This window comes from Anolis carolinensis, chromosome 6 (genome assembly GCF_035594765.1).
Source record: "Anolis carolinensis isolate JA03-04 chromosome 6, rAnoCar3.1.pri, whole genome shotgun sequence".
Taxonomy (NCBI): Eukaryota; Metazoa; Chordata; class Lepidosauria; order Squamata; family Dactyloidae; genus Anolis; species Anolis carolinensis.
In genome coordinates, this window is record NC_085846.1 from 107770194 (window position 1) to 107791824 (window position 21631).

At 36.4% G+C, this 21631-nt stretch overlaps 1 protein-coding gene across 4 annotated transcripts in view; it reads left to right on the forward strand.

Annotated features, from left to right (window-relative positions):
- The window catches only part of ptprn2 (protein tyrosine phosphatase receptor type N2), a 612886-nt gene that overhangs the window by 142393 nt on the left and 448862 nt on the right, over window positions 1-21631 (forward strand). The window contains exon 1 of one of the 4 annotated variants that reach the window (XM_008112290.3): window positions 15954-16068. The exons of the other annotated variants lie outside the window; for them this stretch is intronic. Within the exon in view, the coding sequence (XP_008110497.1) occupies window positions 15969-16068 (100 nt within the window). The 5' untranslated portion in view covers window positions 15954-15968. Of the gene's footprint in view, window positions 1-15953; window positions 16069-21631 lie in introns of those variants that run through there. 4 annotated transcript variants of the gene reach the window in all.

Here is a 21631-nt window from a genome sequence, read left to right on the forward strand (position 1 = left end):
CGTATCAAATTAGTTAAATTCATGCATACGAATCAATATTAGAAACACACAGGGAAAGGTATGGGGGGAATTTTGAACTTCATTTTGTTAGTTTTGGCTAATCATCTCTCTCATCTGTTAAGATTGTTTTGAATTCTGCTTCTGTCTTCTGGAGTATTGCTGTCCCTCCCAATTTGGTATCATCTGCAAACTTGATGATCATGCCTTGAACCTTTGATTTTGGCCTACAAGTCACAGAAATCCCAATCAGTTTACCAGCTGCTAGGATTTCTGGGAGTTGAAGGACAAAACTATTTGGGAACCCTAGGTTGAGAACCACTGATCTAAGTCATTAATAAATATGTTGAACAGAACCGGGCCCAGGACAGAACCCTGCTTCACTCTACTCATCACTTCTTTCCAGGATGTAGAGGAAGCATTGGTGAGCACTCTTTGGGTTCATTCACTTAACCAATTACAGATCCATCTAACCATAATTTTGCCTAGCCCACATTTGACTAGTTTATTTGCCCATGGGGGACCTTGTTGAAGATCTTATTGAAATCCAGATACGCTACATCCACAGCGTTCCCTGCATATTCCCAGCTTGTAACTCTGTCAATATTTTTTCAGTAGCATATTATTTTTATATATTCTTCATAAACATATTCTTAATGAGCTTATTTTATTAATGTAAAAACAGCATTTTTATCATTTCTCTCAATTATACTTTAAGACAGAATTTATTGCAAAATATGTTATTTTCCATACAATTATATAATACATTTCACAGCACTATAAGAGAACAACAGTAATGACAATTGTGGATAATAAACTAGGAAAGTGCTTTCCAAACATTTCATGTTAGTGGTACACTTTTTAGACATGCATCATTATGTGACACAGTAATTCAGTTTTACAGATGAATGTATTTTAAGATGTATTTTATGGATTATTTATTTAGTTTATTTTATTTATTTTATGTCAAAAGCATTCCATAAATAGATAAGTTTAAAACTCATAAAATTAAGGGTTTAGAACTTGCTGAATAGTTTTAGACCAAAACCTGGGAGCCGTGACTGCATTCTCTGTAGCTTTAAACAGTTCTTCCTCTGTAAATGTGCAGGATTTTAATTTTTTTTAATAAGCACTAATAAAATAACTACTTGCCATTTAATGAGTTGTAGGAGGTCGATGGGATGAACAGAACTTTTGAATATTTGGTGGAATATTAGCTAAAGAGACACTTGCATTTCGTCATCAAGCATTCTAAAGTTTCCACATTTCAGTGGTTTTGCTTATTTGGCATAGACTCAGAGATTTCTCATTACTTTTGTGCAACACATTTACTGCAGCTGTCATACCAACATATCATAACACACAGTTTGGAAATTTCTGTTCTAAGAGAAAAAGCAATGTAATTAATTCATAGTTGTTTGCAATTTCCACCAAATGTTTGCCAAAGTCCAATTTTCTCATGGTATTAAGGCCTAATATTGATCAAGAAAGACTGAAGGACACTCCAACAGGCTGAGGCCTAATTAGTTGCAGGTACCAAGGGAGCTTCTAAGAGGATCAGGGAACTCTATTTCTGATCATCTTCCCCTACCAAAGTTTCTATAAGAATAGACTTTGTTAGAATCGTGTGGCAGGCATGAGACATATGCAAGTGCATTGAAAACAGGATGCTATGTGTTAGTGATACCTGGCCTAGAAACAGTGCTTAAATTGGGGGAGGAAGGGAAACATGAAATGTGGGGAAAGAAATTTGGGAAGTGGCTATATAGTATGCTGAGTTTTTATTTTCATGTCAAGAGTGACCTGAGAAACTGCAAGTCACTTCTGGTGTAAGAGAATTGGCCGTCTGCAAGGACGTTGCCAAGGGGACACCCAAATGTTTTGATGCTTTTACAGTCCTTATGGGAGGCTTCTCTCATGTCCCTGTATGGAGCTGGAGCTGACAGAGGGAGCTCATCCACACTCTCCCTGGGTTGGATTCGAACCAGCAGCCTTTAGGTCAGCAACTCAATCTTCAGGCCATCAGTTCTGCCAGCACAAGGGTTTAACCCACTGCATCACTGGGGGCTCCAGTGTGCAGAGTGATATTGACATATAGGAAACCTTGAATTCTAAAAAGAGCATGTGGTGAATTAAAGAGAGGAGAGAAACTGAAATGGCCTGAAGTTGTCTCCTCGTGGGCTTTAGCATGACTGCCTCAGTCAGGGGCAAAGACTGCAAACCATCATCTCGCCGTGTGTGACTGAAAGCCCTAGCCCAAGACATGAAAGAAGCAAAACCCATTTTAAGATTGGATTAAACAGTAATTAGATTAAACATTCCATGCTAGGTAATCAAGTGCTCATATGCATGACTGAATTGTTATACAGGAGATGTAGCATCATTAACTGCTGAAATATTAATGGGTGAGAGAGGAAAATACCAAGATAATGAGAGCAGAAGCTATATGCAAGAGTTTTAATTAGTACCGTGCATCATCTCATAATGCATATATGTAACCAGACAATATAGAATGAAATTGTAGTAATCTCTTAGGATTGTTTTAACCTTTCACCCTCTTTTTGTGTTCATTGTATGAATGCCCTGTTATTATGGTAATGGAAAAGACGCTGATGAGGATGAAGGGAGCTAGGTGAAGTTTTTGCAGCTACAGCTAGGTTATTGCTCTTTTTCTCTAATCAAAAGACCATCTTTCTAATTCTTTTGATGAGAACAAGAATAATTGCATATTTCCTAGATACCCGTTTTCAAATGGAATAGTCAGTGGCGTACTCCTCGCAGCACGATGACTGCCTCTCTGGGTGCCAGAATAATGAAGCAGCAAATATTCCCCAGTCAGAAGCCTTAACAAGGAATTAAAATGTTTCTTGAAATCCTGCTCTTCTCTATGCTGGAGGGAAGAGAGCGAGAGTGTGTTACTATAGCTATTTCCAAGCTAAATTTTAAGGGGATGCTGCCTGAACAGTCAAAGGTATCTGCGTGAGACATGACCTTTTCAGCTCGAATTTATTGTGTCTTCCCCAGTACATGTTGTAATATACAGCACCTGTCAACATTTCAGCAGGCAAAACAGGCACTGTGAGTAGGAGGGGTGCCTCTGGTTCTTTGCTACATCATTTCAGCATAAGAGAAGCCAGTTCTGGAAAGAAAGAAAAAAGGAGTGGCAAGGAAACTGAGAAAGGTAGGGATGAAAACCAGAGGGGTAATATAGTAACTCTTTATTCCTTTTGTTATTTTATTAAAAAACAAAAATAAGTACAATACAATACAACTCCATCTGTGAAACAACTCCAGTCTTTTTTATTCCGTGCTTCACTGCATTTTGCCTACTTGGAAATTAGGTCTGGTTTAGTTAGATAATTGGTTTTTTGTGTTGCAATTATTTTCTCTGTATTTGGTGCAATTCTTTCAGGAGCTATGCATTAGGATATTTGCATCTAGTGTATCTGTGAGTCAGTTACAAAACAGTCCTGTAGTCCAAAATGCCAGAGAGAAACAGATTATTTTACCTCTACTACAGGAGCCCCCAGTGGTGTAGTGGGTTAAAGCCTCGTGACTTGAAGGTTGGGTTGCTGACCTGAAGGCTGACAGGTGTGAATCTCACTCGGGGAGAGCGCAGATGAGCTCCCTCTATCAGCTCCAGCTCCATGCGGGGACATGAGAGAAGCCTCCCACAAGGATGGTAAAAACATCAAAACATCCGGGCGTCCCCTGGGCAACGTCCTTGCAGACAGCCAATTCTCTCACACCAGAAGCGACTCAGGTTGCTCCTGACACACACACACAAAAAAACCTCTACTATGCCACCAAAACATCAGATATATTCTACATTCAGTGAGACCATATGTGCTCCAAACATACTACAAACACAATACCAGTGTTGACATCTTCCACTGTGTTAGCTAATCTAACACCAATAAGATTACACAACAGTCAAAAGTCTAACCATTCCTACTTACAACAGTTCAGTTCATGTTGCACTATTCACAACTACAATTTTCCTTACAATGTAGATTCCAGGAAACTTTTGAAGAGTTCCCAAACTTTCTTGAAAATTAGATCTTTTATTTGAACATATCGTTTTTAAAAAATAAAATTTTATTCAAGCTTTTTCAAATCAACAATGGCATAGACATGGACATATAATAAAATAAAATGCAAAATTGAGTGCAAGTTTGAAAATGTGGAAAAGAAAGAAAAGAGAGAAGAGAAAAAGAAAAGAAAAAAACCCAAAGGAAATAACATGAAAATCGACTTCCATCTATTGCATGGTGACGTTAAGGTTCTTTTTTCTTCATAACTTCTCAGATTTATTCTGGTAGCTCCATCCGCTCCTCTTCTCATTTTATAAGGCTCAATTTTTAGTTTTGCTTACTTGGTTCTCATATGATAATTCTCATTTTTTCCTCTCTCAAGTAATTTTTAAACAATTCCCAGTCTGTTTCCTTTCTTGGACGGCCTTGGCTATTCTTTAGCAGGTATGTTAGTTTGTCCTTTATTTGAAGATATCTTGTTGAAATGTCAGTTTCTCCTATGTCAGCTACTTCTACTATCCATTCTTCCATTTTTGGTGTTTCTTCTAGTTTCCACATCTACACATAAACAATTCATGCAGTTATCAGAATGAAAAGTCTACAGTTTTGATCAAAATGCACAGAACAAATTGCCAAGGCATAGTTCCCTGACAGTGGGAGAACAAGTTAAGAACATAAGACCAATATCAATAATATTCCTGTGCAGTCCAGCATTTTTAATATATCAGTCAACCTAAAGTAGACCTATTGAATCAACTGAAACTTGTCAATAGTTAGGTAAATTCCACCAATTCACAAGAAAGAAGCACTAATGATAGTGAAAAAAACTTAATATGCCAATACGGTTGAATATAGAAATATTAAATTAATACTACTACTACTACTACTACTTCTAATGAATGTATTACCAGCTTCTCCCTTTGGTTCGAGGAAGGATACAATATCATTAAAACGAGAGATAAAATAGTATTAAAAGACATACAACAAAAAACACAGAGTTAAAATACAAATTAAAATCCACTGATAAAATGCAGATTAAAATTCACAACTTAAAATTAACTGGAAGGGCCTGCCAGAAGAGATGGGCCTTCAACTGTGTTTTAAATTCCAACAGCTGATCTAGCTGTTGAAGCTCTTCTGGGAGGTCATTCCACAGTCTTGGGAGACCTGATGAAAAGGTCCTCTGGGCGATGGTTGCCAGTTGGGTTCTGGCAGGCCAGAGCCCCCCAACGAGGTCTCCAGCAACCCTGTAAGTGGGATTACACTGGATCAGTTTCAATTGGTGAAATTGACCCAGTGTAATCCCACTCACAGAGTTGCTGGACGCCTCCTTGTTGCTTTCTGCTCCAATAACAGCATCTAAGTCAGCTCCTCTGTGAGAGATTTTATTTGCAAAATGGTTGTCAAAAGCATCACAGTGAACTATGGAAGGTTCTAACAATGAGTTCGGAAGAGAGGGCACCTGGGTTAAACCTCTCAGCACTTTGAACAGCTCAGCTGGAGGTGAATCCACATACGCAAAATGTTCAGAGAAGAAAGCTTTCTTTGCTGCACATATTGCTAACTTATAGGAGCAAAGATGACCTCTATATTGTGTCTTGTCACATTAAAGTTGAGTTTTTTTGCCATCTGTGTTGTAGTCAACATCCTTCTTGTTTCATTGGCCTGAGGGTCTCAGTATACCAGGGAGCCTGTTTTGTAGTCGGTCGGAGAGGACATTTGGGAATGATGGTGTCATTGACCAGGGATTCAACAGGATTGTTTCCAGCCATAGAATCCTCTAAGGCAGGCATGGGCAAACTTTGGCTCTACTGGCTGTTAGGAATTGTGCAAGTTGAAGTTCAAAACACCTGGAGAGCGGAAGTTTGCCCATGACTGCTCCTAGGCCTCCTGGAATTTCAAAGGATCCATTAGTCTTCAAGAATGGACCATTTTAATAGGTCCTACACTCCTGCAGGGGAAGGTTGTAGCTGTGATACTAGCTTTGTCTAGAAAGTAATCTGCCTATGACAGCTCGGAAGTATTTGTTACCTCCGCCCACAGATCCATGAAAATCGCATCAAGTGTATGAGCTGCCACGTACATAGGTCTATGGGACAAGTCCATGCTTGTCATGAATACAATGAACACCTGACAAACTGGCCTCCAATGGTATGATGAAGTTACCCAGAAGCAAAAGTCTGCTTATAGACTTTACAATTCATGGTTCTATATCTATAGGTACAAGTCTTCCAGTTTCACCCCTTCCTCGTATTCATAAACACACACACACTATCCTTCCATACTGAATATGAAGACATTTTCGAATGTTGCTTACTTCTTCTTAATCATGAGTTGAAATAAAATTATTTCCTATCCTTAGCCTTGAAGTTGTCTGTCCTTTAGTTTGATTTACCTATCATATGATTATTTATTTTTCTGTGAATGGTTGAATGGATACTAATCAAACTTTCTCAGTGAGCACTACTAATATGCCGGACCTTCTTTTAAATTAGTAAGCAACACCTCGCTCTTCTGTGCCAGCTTCTGCAAGTACAGTCCCTGTATAATGTATAAATCATTATAAACAAGGCTTGAAAGGAGCTCAGTGTTTATACCGAATTCCCTGCCCTTCAGAAGGGTTGAAAGGATGTAATATTCAGGCATCTTAAATTCAGAGGTAAAAGGTGAGGAAGAGGACTGGCATGAAGGGCTATACCACAATTCAGCTACAATCAGCAAATTTTGAATATTAATTAGATTTGGCTAATGTTGAGGGGAGGTTAAGGACTACATACTCCAGGTCTCATTTCTTATGCTGGGAACCTGATTAATAAAGACATATAAATAATGTCACCAAATTTTATCATGATTGGATCCCATTTTCATTTTTGTGTGGCCAGTGAATGCATTTTATAACAACTTGGTATTTTTGACCTTTGTTGAGTGATGATATTTTGAATTACTGTCCTGAGTATGAATTTACTCTTCACTATGAGCAAAACATTTTGTCAGTGCTGCTGAGTTTCTAAGGGCCCTTCCACATAACCATATAACCTAGAATATCAAGGCAGATTATCCACGATATCTACTTTGAACTGGATTATCTGAATCCACACAACCATATAATCCAGTTCAATGTGGATCTTACATAGCTGTGTGGAAGGGGCCCAAGGTCCTTTCTACATTGTCACATAAAATCCAGATTATCTTCTTTGAACTGGATTATATGACAGTATAAACACATATAATCCAGTTCAAAGCATATAATGTGGACTATCTGCTTTGATAATCTGGATTATATTGCAGTGGAGAAGGGGACTCAGTTGTTGAATGTTATTCAATGCCTTCAGTGCACCATTTTGGCACTGCTAATTTCGTCTTGTTTACCCAATATTGACGATTTGGGAATCATAACTTGGTTTCATTTTAGGAAAAATATGGTATATATGGTAACAGTTATTGAGTTGTTTTTAGTCCTAGTTTGACTATTTCTTTAGACTTAACTACATAAATTAATTGAAGTCACTGTCTAATATGAAGGAGATAACATCCCTTGATTAGTTTCATTGTTACAGATGAAATGTATAATTTAATGAGAATACATCATATTAAATATTTTAATCCAAATGGCAGTTGAAAGCTGAAATTCTTGAGATTCTCTTCAGCATGTAAAATCAGTTAAACAGCTCCCTGAATATTAGTTTTTATGTCTGGTGTAAAACTGAAGTATTTCATTCAATATGAAATACTCTAAGTCCTAGAGTAGAATAGATTGAACCCAACACTTGAACCAACCTGTATGAAGTATGCGCGCAACTGTTGTCATCAGAAATTTTTCAACAACCCAGCCAGTCACTGTCTTTGAGATAACTTTCAATTGCTTTGATATTTGATTGCAACCAAGCCAGCTGGCAAAACTTAAAACAAATGTCTGGCAGCAGATAAGCAAGAAACAATTTTTCAAAGGAAGCAAAACTTACTGTCTATTGAAGTGTATCAATGTAATATATCAAAACACTCAGAGGGCCAACATTTGCCCATGCCTGGACTAGATGATCTGATTGTTCAGGTTATTTATTTATTTTTGAAGTATAATAGTCATAATTCTTAAGTGTTCAATATAGATTGGCATCCTGTTGATGTTTTACACATGTTTAAGTTCTCCTACAAAAACAGCTGGAAAAACTGTCCAATGTAGAACAGAAGCATTCAGTTGAAGATTGAAAAATTAGAGTTATATGACTGTGATGCTTTTTTGTCCTTATGCACATTGTGCATGGATGCCCATTCAATCTGAATACACATGGATGCATACTGAGCACTAATGTATGTAGATGTGCATGCATATTTGACTTTGCAACTTAATTATGAGTTTGCATTGTATAACTCTATGAGCATGAAGTTATACTGCATCTCAATCCAAATTTTCCATTTTGTTTTGCTGAGTTAAGGTGCCAGTTCAAAACCAGGCATAGCTCCAAATCATCTTTGAAGTTATTGTTTTTTTGTCTATCATGGCCGAAAAGCGACCTTGGAATGTAGTTTGGTTATTTGTGAACCCTTTGTCATGATTTTTTAGGTTGTAATTCATGTCATGATTGATTGTTCCTAACTGTGATGTATTATCCAATAAAAGAAATGCATTTTATTTGTTTGGGATTGCTGTTTGGTGGATCTGGCGTTTATCCAAGTTTCTTAGGAGTAAGACTTCCATTGGGAGTTCAGTTTGCAAGTATCCAAGGACATAAGCCTTGGCTTGTTTCCCAAGGGATAGGTTGATATATATGCTAACAGGAAAGCTCATCACTGGAAAATATTGGATTTAAGCAAGTGGACAAAATATTGAAAAAATGTTCCTCATCAAAAATATTTGCCACCTGCATCTCTTTCCTGTACAGTGTTCCCTCACTATGCAGTTCACTTTTTGTGAATTTGCTGTTTCACGGTTTTTCAATAAACTCTAAAAGACTATTATAAATAGTAAAAAATTACAATTTATAGCCTAAGGAAGGGAGGAAGGAAAAGCCAAATGGAGAGAAAAGGAGCCCAAGCGGCAACGGGAGGAAAAGGAGGCGATTTATCAACAAAAGATTGGTTGATAAAGACTTAAAATAGTGTATAACTACTAAAATAATGTATAAATATTAAAATAAATATAGTGTCCCTACTTTGCGGATTTTCACTTATTGCGGATGGTCCTGGAAGCTAACCCCAGCGATAAGTGAGGGAACACTGTATCCTGATTTTTTTACACAATTCGAAATAATTAAACATATTATATAATTTTTAGGACATTAGTCTATGCAAAGCAATCTTACTTGAAAGACTAGCAAGCCCATAACAGTACTGAGCAAATAGGAAAGAGATAGGGCTGCAGCGTTAAGATTAAAAACATGGGCAACACACAAATTGACCAAGAGCCCCTTCAATTCCAATACTTATTTAGTACATAAGGCATGATTGGGTAGAGGTATGAAATGGTGAAGCCATGTGCTGATGAACAATTTCAAAGCAGCACGAAGACTCTCTTGTGTTTTTTCTTCTCACAGAAATGTGCATCTGATATGGCCATGTGCCTGAGCTGTTCTGCTTAGTAGGGGAATTGGCAATCATTCACTGGAGAAGATGCCCTCGTGATAGAAAGAGTTATCAGATATGGTTAGAGCTATCAGAAATGGTTTAGTTAAGGCAATATTTTCCAGGGCAGGATTAGACGAGACAAAATAGGTATTTCTCTATCAGATTGGGACACACTTTACATTCTCCCTGATGGAACCTAGTCTCTTTGAAAACACATTGGTGTGCAAAAGCTATATGGAAATTGACTTAATGGGGCTTGACAACCCAAAAGAGACCTGGTAGGTCTTTGATTAACCACCCTTCTGTTCGATTTACTGTGATTTACCTTTTACTGCAATTGGCAGTGCTTACTTTGGTTATTGTTTTCACAGTACTTTCCTTTTTGGTGATCCTAATTTGAGGTTGTCCTTGGGCAAGCAATATAGGACCTTTTAAAGAGCATCTTATGAAGTTGTGTTTTTTTCCCCCAGAATTGAAATTGGCTTGAAATTCTTCATCATCCAATTTTCCTCCTTTCATTTTTTCATCTTCTTTCCTCATACATAAAAAAAGCTTATAATCATATCACAAAGACATTATGTCTGGACAGTTTAAATTGTTACCATTTTTCATTTCCTCATATTATGCTGAAATAGATTGCAATTCTAATACCAGACTGGGTTAGCCATTGTATTATCTTTATTAAGTTGACAATAAAATCATTAACATAATACTCACTAAGGACAGGTCTTTGCAGAATTATAGAAACCTTGTTATTTTAAACTTGGTTATCTGAATTCACTCTTGTGTCTCCATGTAGCTGAATACCTAGACTTCCTGATGTATTTTTGTGCTCCTTTTTACTTGAACCTTTTCTGGGTGACTTTGTTTGAGACCCTTTGTAGGATGTTTAGATAAACATAAGACATGAAGGGCATAACATTTTTTTAAACTTGAGAGTATTGAACCCAAGCCTGTCTCACTGTCACTGTTAGGGGCTGAGCAGGATAATTTATTTTGCTTGTCAGTTGCTAATTCTGGCCTTTTAAAGGTTTGCTGGGCTTTTGGATAAGTTTTCTTGACATGTTCTTGTTGTTTTGCTTGTGTTTTGAGTCAGGTGTTGAGAGCCATTTAGGGCTGATTCTAGCAGAAACTCCATTAGAATTCACATTCGAACATCCAGGTTCCACAAGGGCAAAGGAAGCATCACTTGTCACTGATTTTTGCTGAACATTTAAGCAGAAGTGACATTTACTAGGGCTTGTTTGGAAGATTTATTAATGCAATATATCCTTGGCAAGAATAGCTGCTTCAGTAAACGTTATGCTCTAACACGTAACCACGAGCCTGACTGCTGGAAGTTTCACTAGCAGTTAGTCATTGAAGTGAAAACAAATATTCACTAGATGTTTTATTAGGGGTGTGCCTTCACTTCTGTTCCATTCTACATGGATTAGACTGACATCTGTTGTGTACATAGAATGAACCCAAGACATGTTATTTGCTGAGATGATTATTTTTAAAAAGTAACTTTCAGGTAGTGGTAGACTTCTGTTACTTAACAAACTTTATTGGATCTAATTAATATAGACCCCAGTTGTGGTGCAAAGACAACCAGCATTATGCCAGTTTGGCAGTCAGTCATTGGGGTTTTGAACACATTCATTAGGAGCATCTACAAAGCCCTTCAAAGTTTTGCGAGCATTTCAGCCCATTTTTTAAGACTGAAAAAGTCCCCCTCGGCTTATACTCGGGTGAGGGTCCTGGTTGGCTTATATTTGGGTCAGCTTATACTCGAGAATATATGGTACATTTATTATTATTTTCTCTATTATTATTGGTATTACTACATTTATTATTTTTCTCTATTATTGTTGCTACTATTACATTTATTTTACTCTATTTTTATTATTATTAATAATACATTTATTATTTCACTCTGATCTTATTATTATTATTGCATTTATTATTTTACTCTATTTATTATAACATGTATTATTTTCCTGTATTTATTATTATTATTATTACATGTATTATTTTACTCTATTATTATTAAAAGGATACATAAGTACATTTACATTGAAGAAAATGAGAATAATGATTTGATCAGAGTTGGACAGTCTTATCTTAAATTTGAGCTTTATGTAAATATTCAAAAACATTTAACCTACTGATGCCTCAATTAATGCAATTTTATTGGTATCTATTTTTATTGCTGAAATTTACCACTCTTATACTGAAGTCAATGTTTTCCCAGTTTTTTGTGGTAAAATTAGGTGCCTCTGCCTATATTCGGGTCGGCCTATACTCGAGTATATACAGAATGTTCCCCAAAATCAGATTCTTCAATTTCCTTAATGAATAGATCAATGACTGCCCATCCCAAGTCAGCTTTTACCTTTTTGTACTTGCATGTCATCAAGTAAACGTGTTTGAACTGTAAGGTTACCAGATCTCAGTTCATAGGTCCCATCTACACTTCCATATAAAATCCAGATTACCTGCTTTGAACTGGACTATATGGCAGTGTAGACTCGTATAATCAGATAATGTAGATTATCTACTTTCATGATCTGGATTATATGGCAGTGTAGAAGGCACCCAAGACTCTCTATCTCCAATTCTCATGGTAGATTTGGTTGTCTTTTGAGTTTTTTTTTAAATTGGAGGGGCTTATTCTGTGCACCTGCAAGTGATGTATAGGCTATCATACTTAGTCATACCAGGTACAGTACAGTCTCACTTATCCAACACTCGCTTATCCAACGTTCTGGATTATCCAACGCATTTTTGTAGTCAATGTTTTCAATGTATCATGATATTTTGGTGCGAAATTCGTAAATACAGTAATTACTACGTAGCATTACTGCGTATTGAACTACTTTTTCTTCGAGATTTGTTGTATAACACGATGTTTTGGCGCTTAATTTGTAAAATCATAACCTAATTTGATGTTTAATAGGCTTCTCCTTAACCTCTCCTTATTATCCAACATATTCGCTTATCCAACGTTCTGCCGGCCCGTTTATGTTGGATAAGTGAGACTCTACTGTATTATCAATTGTGACGTTCACTCTCATATCAACAACAGAATCTAAACTCAATGGCATCACAAGGAGTTGTCCTCAGGTCCCCAATTTTGACCTTGCAATCTTTTTCTTCCCCTCCCATCCCACCCCTCACCCAATCTGTCTAATATCTCTCCAAAGTACATTAAAAATCAGTTTAAGAAATAGTGTTTCCAAAACAGAAAATGATCAGAAGGTTAAACACATGCTCCTTGCCCCTCTTGCTTTGCCCTTTTAAAAATTAGATGAGCAAAAGGGGAAATGGCATTCATTCCCTGTTTGAACCTAAAAGAAGCATTTCAGAAATGTTTTGTATATGAGACTATGCATGTAAGGAAGAAAGCATCTCATAAAATTACCATTGCCTCTGGTGAGGAGTAATATATTATACTTGAAACTTACCAGACATGGAAAACTGTTTGCTATATAGCATTCGGTCACACATGTACCTATTACAAATGTAATTGCTTTTCAGAAAGCATTTTCAGACATCGTTTTCAGTGGCTGCCTTAGGAAAAAAGATGTGCAAATAGTTTTGAAATAAAACATTCATGCAATAAATAAATAGATATCCACCCTTTTAAAAGCCCAAACATCATTATGAAAATCTAAATTCATGAACATTCAGCACAGCCTGTATTGAAATGATAATACCTCTTGGATTGAAATGAAATCCCAGAAACAGTTGGGTAGATCTTTTTTTTTTTTTTTTTTTTGAGATGGTCCACCTTTCCTGGGCTTGAGAAACTTGAATAAACTCTTCAAGTCAATTTAAAACTACAGTAGAGTCTCATTTATCCAAGCTAAATGGGCTGGCAGAACCTTGGATAAGCGAATATCCAAGGCCCGGGCTATGGCGCAGGCTGGTGAACAGCCAGCTGCATCCAGCTGCAACAAATCACTCTGACCAAGAGGTCATGAGTTCGAGGCCAACTCGGAGTCTGCATTTGTCTTTGTCTTTGTTCTATGTTAAGGTATTGAATGTTTGCCTTCTATGTGTAATGTGATCCGCCCTGAGTCCCCTTCGGGGTGAGAAGGGCGGAATATAAATACTGTAAATAAATATCTTGGATAATAAGGAGGGATTAAGGAAAAGCCTATTAAACATCAAATTAGGTTATGATTTTACAAATTAAGCACCAAAACATCATGTTATACAACAAATTTGACAGAAAAAGTAGTTCAATACGTAGTAATGTTATGTTGTAATTACTGTATTTACAAATTTAGCACCAAAATATCACGATATATTGAAAACATTGACTACAAAAATGCATTGGATAATCCAGAAACTTGGATAAGCGAGTCTTGGATAAATGAGACTCTACTGTATTTGCTTTTTCGCTGCATTAGGGACATGCATTACTTGGATCTAAACATAAAGTATTCCCTTTTGTGGCTCCGTATACAAATGGTCTAGAATCAACCATAAATGGCAAGTATTCTTCTGCAATAAAGACCCAGGCAAAGAATATGAGACATTTGGCAGCTGTCCAATTCTGATTAAATCATTATTCTCATTTTCTTCAACATAAATGTGCTTATGTATCTTTTTAATACAGTATAGTCTCACTTATCCAAGCCTCGCTTATCCAAGGTTCTGGATTATCCAAGGCATTTCTGTAGTCAATGTTTTCAATATATCGTGATATTTTGGTGCTAAATTCGTAAATACAGTAATTACAACAGAACATTATTGTGTATTGAACTGCTTTTTCTGTCAAATTTGTTGTAAAACATTATGTTTTGGTGCTTAATTTGTAAAATAATAACCTAATTTGATGTTTAATAGGCTTTTCCTTAATCCCTCCTTATTATCCAAGATATTCGCTTATCCAAACTTCTGCCGGCCCATTTAGCTTGGATAAGTGAGACTCTACTGTAATAATAGAGTAAAATAATACATGTAATAATAATAGTAATAATAATAATAATAATAATAATAATAATAATAAAGGAAAATAATACATGTAATAATAAATAGAATAAAATAATAAATGCAATAATAAGCGAGTCTTGGATAAATGAGACTCTACTGTATTTGCTTTTTCGCTGCATTAGGGACATGCATTACTTGGATCTAAACATAAAGTATTCCCTTTTGTGGCTCCGTATACAAATGGTCTAGAATCAACCATAAATGGCAAGTATTCTTCTGCAATAAAGACCCAGGCAAAGAATATGAGACATTTGGCAGCTGTCCAATTCTGATTAAATCATTATTCTCATTTTCTTCAACATAAATGTGCTTATGTATCTTTTTAATACAGTATAGTCTCACTTATCCAAGCCTCGCTTATCCAAGGTTCTGGATTATCCAAGGCATTTCTGTAGTCAATGTTTTCAATATATCGTGATATTTTGGTGCTAAATTCGTAAATACAGTAATTACAACAGAACATTATTGTGTATTGAACTGCTTTTTCTGTCAAATTTGTTGTAAAACATTATGTTTTGGTGCTTAATTTGTAAAATAATAACCTAATTTGATGTTTAATAGGCTTTTCCTTAATCCCTCCTTATTATCCAAGATATTCGCTTATCCAAACTTCTGCCGGCCCATTTAGCTTGGATAAGTGAGACTCTACTGTAATAATAGAGTAAAATAATACATGTAATAATAATAATAATAATAATAATAATAATAATAATAATAATAATAATAATAAAGGAAAATAATACATGTAATAATAAATAGAATAAAATAATAAATGCAATAATAATAATATCAGAGTGAAATAATAAATGTATTAATAATAATAAAATAGAGTAAAATAAATGTAATAGTAGCAACAATAATAGATAAAAATAATAAATGTAATAATACCAATAATAATAGAGAAAAATAATAAATGTACCATATATTCTCGAGTATAAGCTGACTCAAATATAAGCCAACCAGGACCCTCACCCGAGTATAAGCCGAGGGGGGCTTTTTCAGTCTTAAAAAAAAGGGCTGAAAAACTAGGCTTATACTCAAGTATATACAGTAATTAAAATGAAGTTTCAAATGTGCCCGAAGGGTTTTGTTGTAAATAATGCTTATGAACACTGTAAATATTCTAGATATGGATGGAAGTTTATTACAGGAAAGCTTCACTGTCATGTATCATGTTCTGCAGGTGATGGTGGTTAGTGGCGTTAGGCCTAGTAGTTGGTGATGAAGGGGTTAATGTCAGGTCAAGTTCCACAGGGCAGAGTAATTTGTAAGTAAGAATTTGCAGGTGAAAGCAATTAAGGGTGGAGCCATGCAAGAGATAGGATGCAGCTGGGTTGAACTGGATATAAGGAGCTTTGGGGAAAAGTATTTGTTTTACTTTGGTTATGGATGCTGCTGGCGTTTCCTGCAGGTTTGTGGACTTTTGGTATCCTGACCAGTCTCCTGAACTCTTGGAACTCTGGAACCTCTGGACTGGCCATTGACTACGGTATAGACACTTGGTTCTTGGACTTTACTCATTAAAAACTCTGCGTTTGGCTATTGGACTGGACCGTTGCTCTATTTGGAGCAATGTATGCATCCCTCTGATTGATATCAGGTTTGGAGCAGGGTGAGACACCAAAGGTTGTAAGATGGACATAATCAGTGGGTCTAGACCAGTCATGGGCAAACTTTGGCCCTCCAGGTGTTTTGGACTTCAACTCCCACAATTCCTAACTGTTAGGAATTGTGGGAGTTGAAGTCCAAAACACCTGGAGGGCCAAAGTTTGACCATGACTAACTTAGACAAATTAAAAGAGAACTACACAGATTCCCATAGTTTGCTTCTGTAGGAAGGAAACACGACTAGATATGGTCTAATCTTCTGGGTCTCTTCTCACGTTCTTCATCCAGTAAATCCCAATAAGGGGTTGTAAGAGAAGAAGAGACTTCTTGGGTCATTTAGCCCAACCCCCTTCTGCCCTTGTGCCGTGGGGGCCGGATAAATGGCTTCGATGGGCCACATCCGGCCCCCGGGCCTTAGTTTGGGGACCCCTGGTCTAGACTAATGAGAGAGCATTTAAAAAATATTTAGAGTACTATTTGTGATTAAAACCATGATAAGAACAAAACATTTATGCCATTGGGGCATAGAGTGGCCCCTTTGTATCCTATCACTGCCTCTGGATACAAAAATTAATGGATATTGAAGTTCCATGATATATGAGGAAATATGTAACTGGTGTCCCTTATATCAAATAGCAAAATTAAGGTTTGTATTTTGGATTTTGAAAAAATATTTTCAAGCTGTGGATGGTGGAATCCATGGATCCAAAATGTATTGATATAGAAGGCCAATGATATTATTTATCATTTATAATACACATAGCAAACTCTTGCATATAGTATGTCTCACTTGGCCTTTTTGTAGCAGCATTTCAATCTTACAAAAGCATGGGGCCACCAAATGACTCGTTACCAACAGTATAACTTTCTGCCTGTTTCAGGTGCTGCTGAAGTTTCTTGCAGAAGATGTTTAATTTATTCAGGTCGTAGCAATATTGTATGGTAGTGCTTTACTTGTAGTGACACCTGGTGCGGGCATATAGCATTGCAGCATTTATACATGTAACCAAACCTAACTGAAAGAGCTCTGTTATTCCCTTATGAAATGTTAACCAAGCTTAGACAGGAGAAATGTACTTATTATTTATTTCTAATACACATTTCATGTTTTGCTATAAGAATCAGGATGCAGCCAGATGAAAGATTTTAAGACCACAGAATAATCTATTACTGATGAATATTGCTCATGTTGGGTTATATTTCTCACTGTATTCCATATAGTGAAATCTCAATGCTTGCAAGCTATCTATATGAAACAGAGGACTTGAAAAGACTAGAATGAGAAATGTCTGAAAATGCAAGCATTGTGGGTTGGCTTTACTGTTACAGTAGAATCTCACTTATCCAACACTCGCTTATCCAAGTTTTTGGATTATCCAAGCCATTTTTGTAGTCAATGTTTTCAATACATCGTGATATTTTGGTGCTAAATTCGTAAATACAGTAATTACTACATAGCATTACTGCGTATTGAACTACTTTTTCTGCCAAATTTGTTGTATAACATGATGTTTTAGTGCTTAATTTGTAAAATCATAACCTAATTTGATGTTTAATAGGCTTTTCCTTAATGCCTCCCTATTATCCAACATATTTGCTTATCCAACATTCTGCCGGCCTGTTTATGTTGGATAAGTGAGACTCTACTGTATATGTAATGAATTGTGCTATGAATCAATTTTTATTCTAATTCTCATTAGCTAATCACTGTGTGCTATATATTGAAAATATATTTCATCCTTAACAGATGTTTAATTCTGTATTAATTTAATTTTTGTATTAACAAAAGTAAGAACCAGATTGATCATTTCCCTAAGTATAGAAAGCAAGTAAAATACTGGTTTGCTGTGGGTTTTCTGGGCTGTATGGCCATGTTCCAGAAGCAGTCTCTCCTGATGGCCATAGATGTGGGTGAAATGTCAGGAGAAAATGCTTCTGGAACATGGCCATACAGCCTAGAAAACTTATAGCAACCCAGTGATTCCGGCCATCAAAATGTTCGACAATATAAGTAAAATACTGTAGTCAATATTCTAAAGTTCACGAACAAAATTATTAATATCTATTAAAATATAATGTACTGTATATACTCGAGTATAAGCCTAGTTTTTCAGCCCTTTTTTAGGACTAAAAAAACCCTCCTCGGCTTATACTCTGGTGAGGGTCCTGGTGGGCTTATATTCAGGTTGGCTTATACTCAAGTATATGTGGTATATTTATTATTATTTTTTCCTATTATTGGTATTGTTACATTTATTATTTTACTTTATTATTATTACTTTACTTTATTATTATTAATACATTTATTATTTTACTTTATTATTACATTTATTATTTCACTTTATTATTATTAAAAGGATACATAAGCACATTTACATTGAAGAAGATGAATGTAATGATTTAATCAGAGTTGAACAGTCATATCTTAAATTACAGTTTGATGTAAAGATTAAAAAACATTTAAACTACTGATGCCTCAATTAATGTAATTTTATTGGTATCTTGGCTTATACTGGAGTCAATGTTTTCCCAGTTTTTTGTGGTAAAATTAGGTGCCTCAGCTTATATTCGGGTCAGTTTATACTCGAGTATATACGGTATCTATTTAACCATAGTATATAAAGTTGCAAAATATGATAAGAAAACTTGAAAAAGCCACATTTTATTATGACTTACTGAATTAAACAATGATCTTCCTTGCTTTTGGTTCTGTGAAATACTAGCATCATAGAATTCAGATGCTGTTAACACTGACCAAGGGGAAATAATCTCTATCTCCATCATTGTAAAGGATACCGATAATCAATATGATTCAAGCTGTTTTATCACATCAGAATTGCAATAATAAGATAGCACTTTACAGTGATAGCACCGTTGCTTGCTATTCAGTCACTGCTTGAACATCCTTCATGTGTTCTATTGGAAGTTAGTGTTTCTTTTCAAGTTGTGTCTCTTGAAACTGGCAGGTAAAGCTTCTCTATATATCTTGCTCTTAGTGGGCTGTGTTGGGGGGCAGACAATCAGTTCTTGTGAGAAAATAGTGATATAAAAGAGGCCTTTTTTGTTTGCTATTTCATTTACTCTGGTACAGACAGAAGGACAGAAGCTCTGTTACTGAAGTGGGGAAATCATACGACTGTGCTCCATCTTGCTGGCTAAACACTTCCAGCAGCATCCTTTTGATCTTAGAAACCACCAACACAAAGCAGAGTGTCTGTAGAGGGTCTCCCTAGAATATTTATTTAGTATTTATTTACAATATTTATATCCCACCCTTCTCACCCAGAAGGGGACTCAGAACGGCCTTACGATAGGCAACAATTCGCATTAAACAGACATACAGTAAAATGGACAGATATGATTAAAAGCATAAAACATTAAAACCAATTACAGTAGAGTATCACTTATCCAACATTCGCTTATCCAACGTTCTGGATTATCCAATGCATTTTTGTAGTCAGTGTTTTCAATGCATTGTGATATTTTGGTGCTAAATTCATAAATACAGTAATTATTACATAGCATTACTGCATATTGAACTACTTTTTCTGTCAAATTTGTTGTATAACATGATGTTTTGGTGCTTAATTTGTAAAATCATAACCTAATTTGATGTTTAATAGGCTTTTCCTTAATCTCTCCTTATTATCCAACATATTCGCTTATCCAACATTCTGCTGGCCTGTTTACGTTGGATAAGCGAGACTCTACTGTATAGGAAAGGGCTGCTCAGTACTGAAAAACAACCAATCAACGTTGCTCAAACAGGAAAAATCTGTGATTATGAGGAAAGTGGTTTGGTTCCTGCCAAAGGCTTCTAGCTGTGAAACAGTCTATCTGTGGTTCTGTGCGAGCACAAAATCCAATTTGTGTAAGGCAGATACCACAAAGCAGAACGTAGTTGTACTGTTTGTTTTTCAGAATACAGCTACAATTCATTTTATGTGATTATGTGGTCCCTTTGCTAAGTCAGGATGGTGCAGAATGCAAAAACTGGAGAATAATCACAATGCTAACTCCATATGCTGGCCTTTCCAGGAGCAGCCAGCTCCCTACACTCCAGGTTGGATCCTATTAGATTAATTTCAACCAGTATATAATCTGGAGGCTGAATGTTGTGCGGGATTTAGCTATGTCATTCATGCCCAGAAAAAAAAGAAAGAAATCAGCACCAAAAATGGTCCAGTTTCATTAACCAGTAAGAAGAGGAAATCTTGTGCAATTTTTTATTCTAAATCCACTGCATGGCACAACTGAGAGCAAAATGTATCTCTGCCCTACCTCTCCATGTAGAAAACAGGAAGACTAATGAACCCCCACAGCAATCTTTCCTGTGTTGTTCTGCGAAGTCAGAAACTGTTCTTTTCTAGCTGAACAAATGATTCATGCTATATAGTTATAATGCATTCCTGGCCATGATGCCTTTTATTTTAACTTACAGCTTCAGTGGCAGGGGCACAGATTCCAAATTTATGTTAATGTTTTATATATGTGTCTGGAATCTATTCTGTTGCCAATGGGACAAACCATGAAGGATTGTTGATGGTTGAGTAATTGTTAATGGTTGGGTAATTATAGAATGCTACCTTACACACCTTATGCAAGGTCTCCAAATCTTTCATAGAATCATAGAGTTGGAAGAGACCTCGTGGGCCATCCAGTCCAACCCCACTCTGGGGCAGGGAGTTCCACTGCTGAATAGCTCTCACAGTGAAGAAGTTCTTCCTGATGTTCAGGTGGAATCTCCTTTCCTGTAGATTGAAGCCATTGTTCTGCGTCCTAGTCTGCAGGGCAGCAGAAAACAAGCTTGCTCCCTCCTCCCTATAACTTTCCCTCACATATTTATACATGGCCCCTCTCAGCCTTCTCTTCTGCAGGCCAAACATGCCTAGCTCTTTCAGCCGTTCCTCATACGCCTTGTTCTCCAGACCCTTGATCATTTTAGTCACCCTCCTCTGGACACATTCCAGCTTGTCAAAATCTCCTTTAAATTGTGGTGCTCAAAAATCAGACACAGTATTCCAGGTGTGGTTTGACCAAGGCAGAATAGAAGGGTAGCATGACTTCCCTGGATCTAGACACTATACTCCTATTGATGCAAGCCAAAATCCCATTGGCTTTTTTGCCGCCACATCACATTGTAGGCTCATGTTTAACTTGTTGTCCACAAGGACTCCAAGATCTTTTTCACACATACTGCTGTTGAGCCAGGCATCCCCCAATGTGTATTTTTGCATTTCATTTTTTCTGCCTAAGTGGAGTATCTTGTATTTGTCCCTGTTGAACTTCATTTTGTTAGTTTCAGCCCATCTCTCTAATCTGTTAGAGAGATTTCTAATTGGTATTGTTCCAGTACCAAAGAAGTTCCCTACTGGTAATTTTCACGACTGCAGACCAGTGTCATTCACTTCCATCATCATGAAGTGCCTTCAAAAACTGGTCTG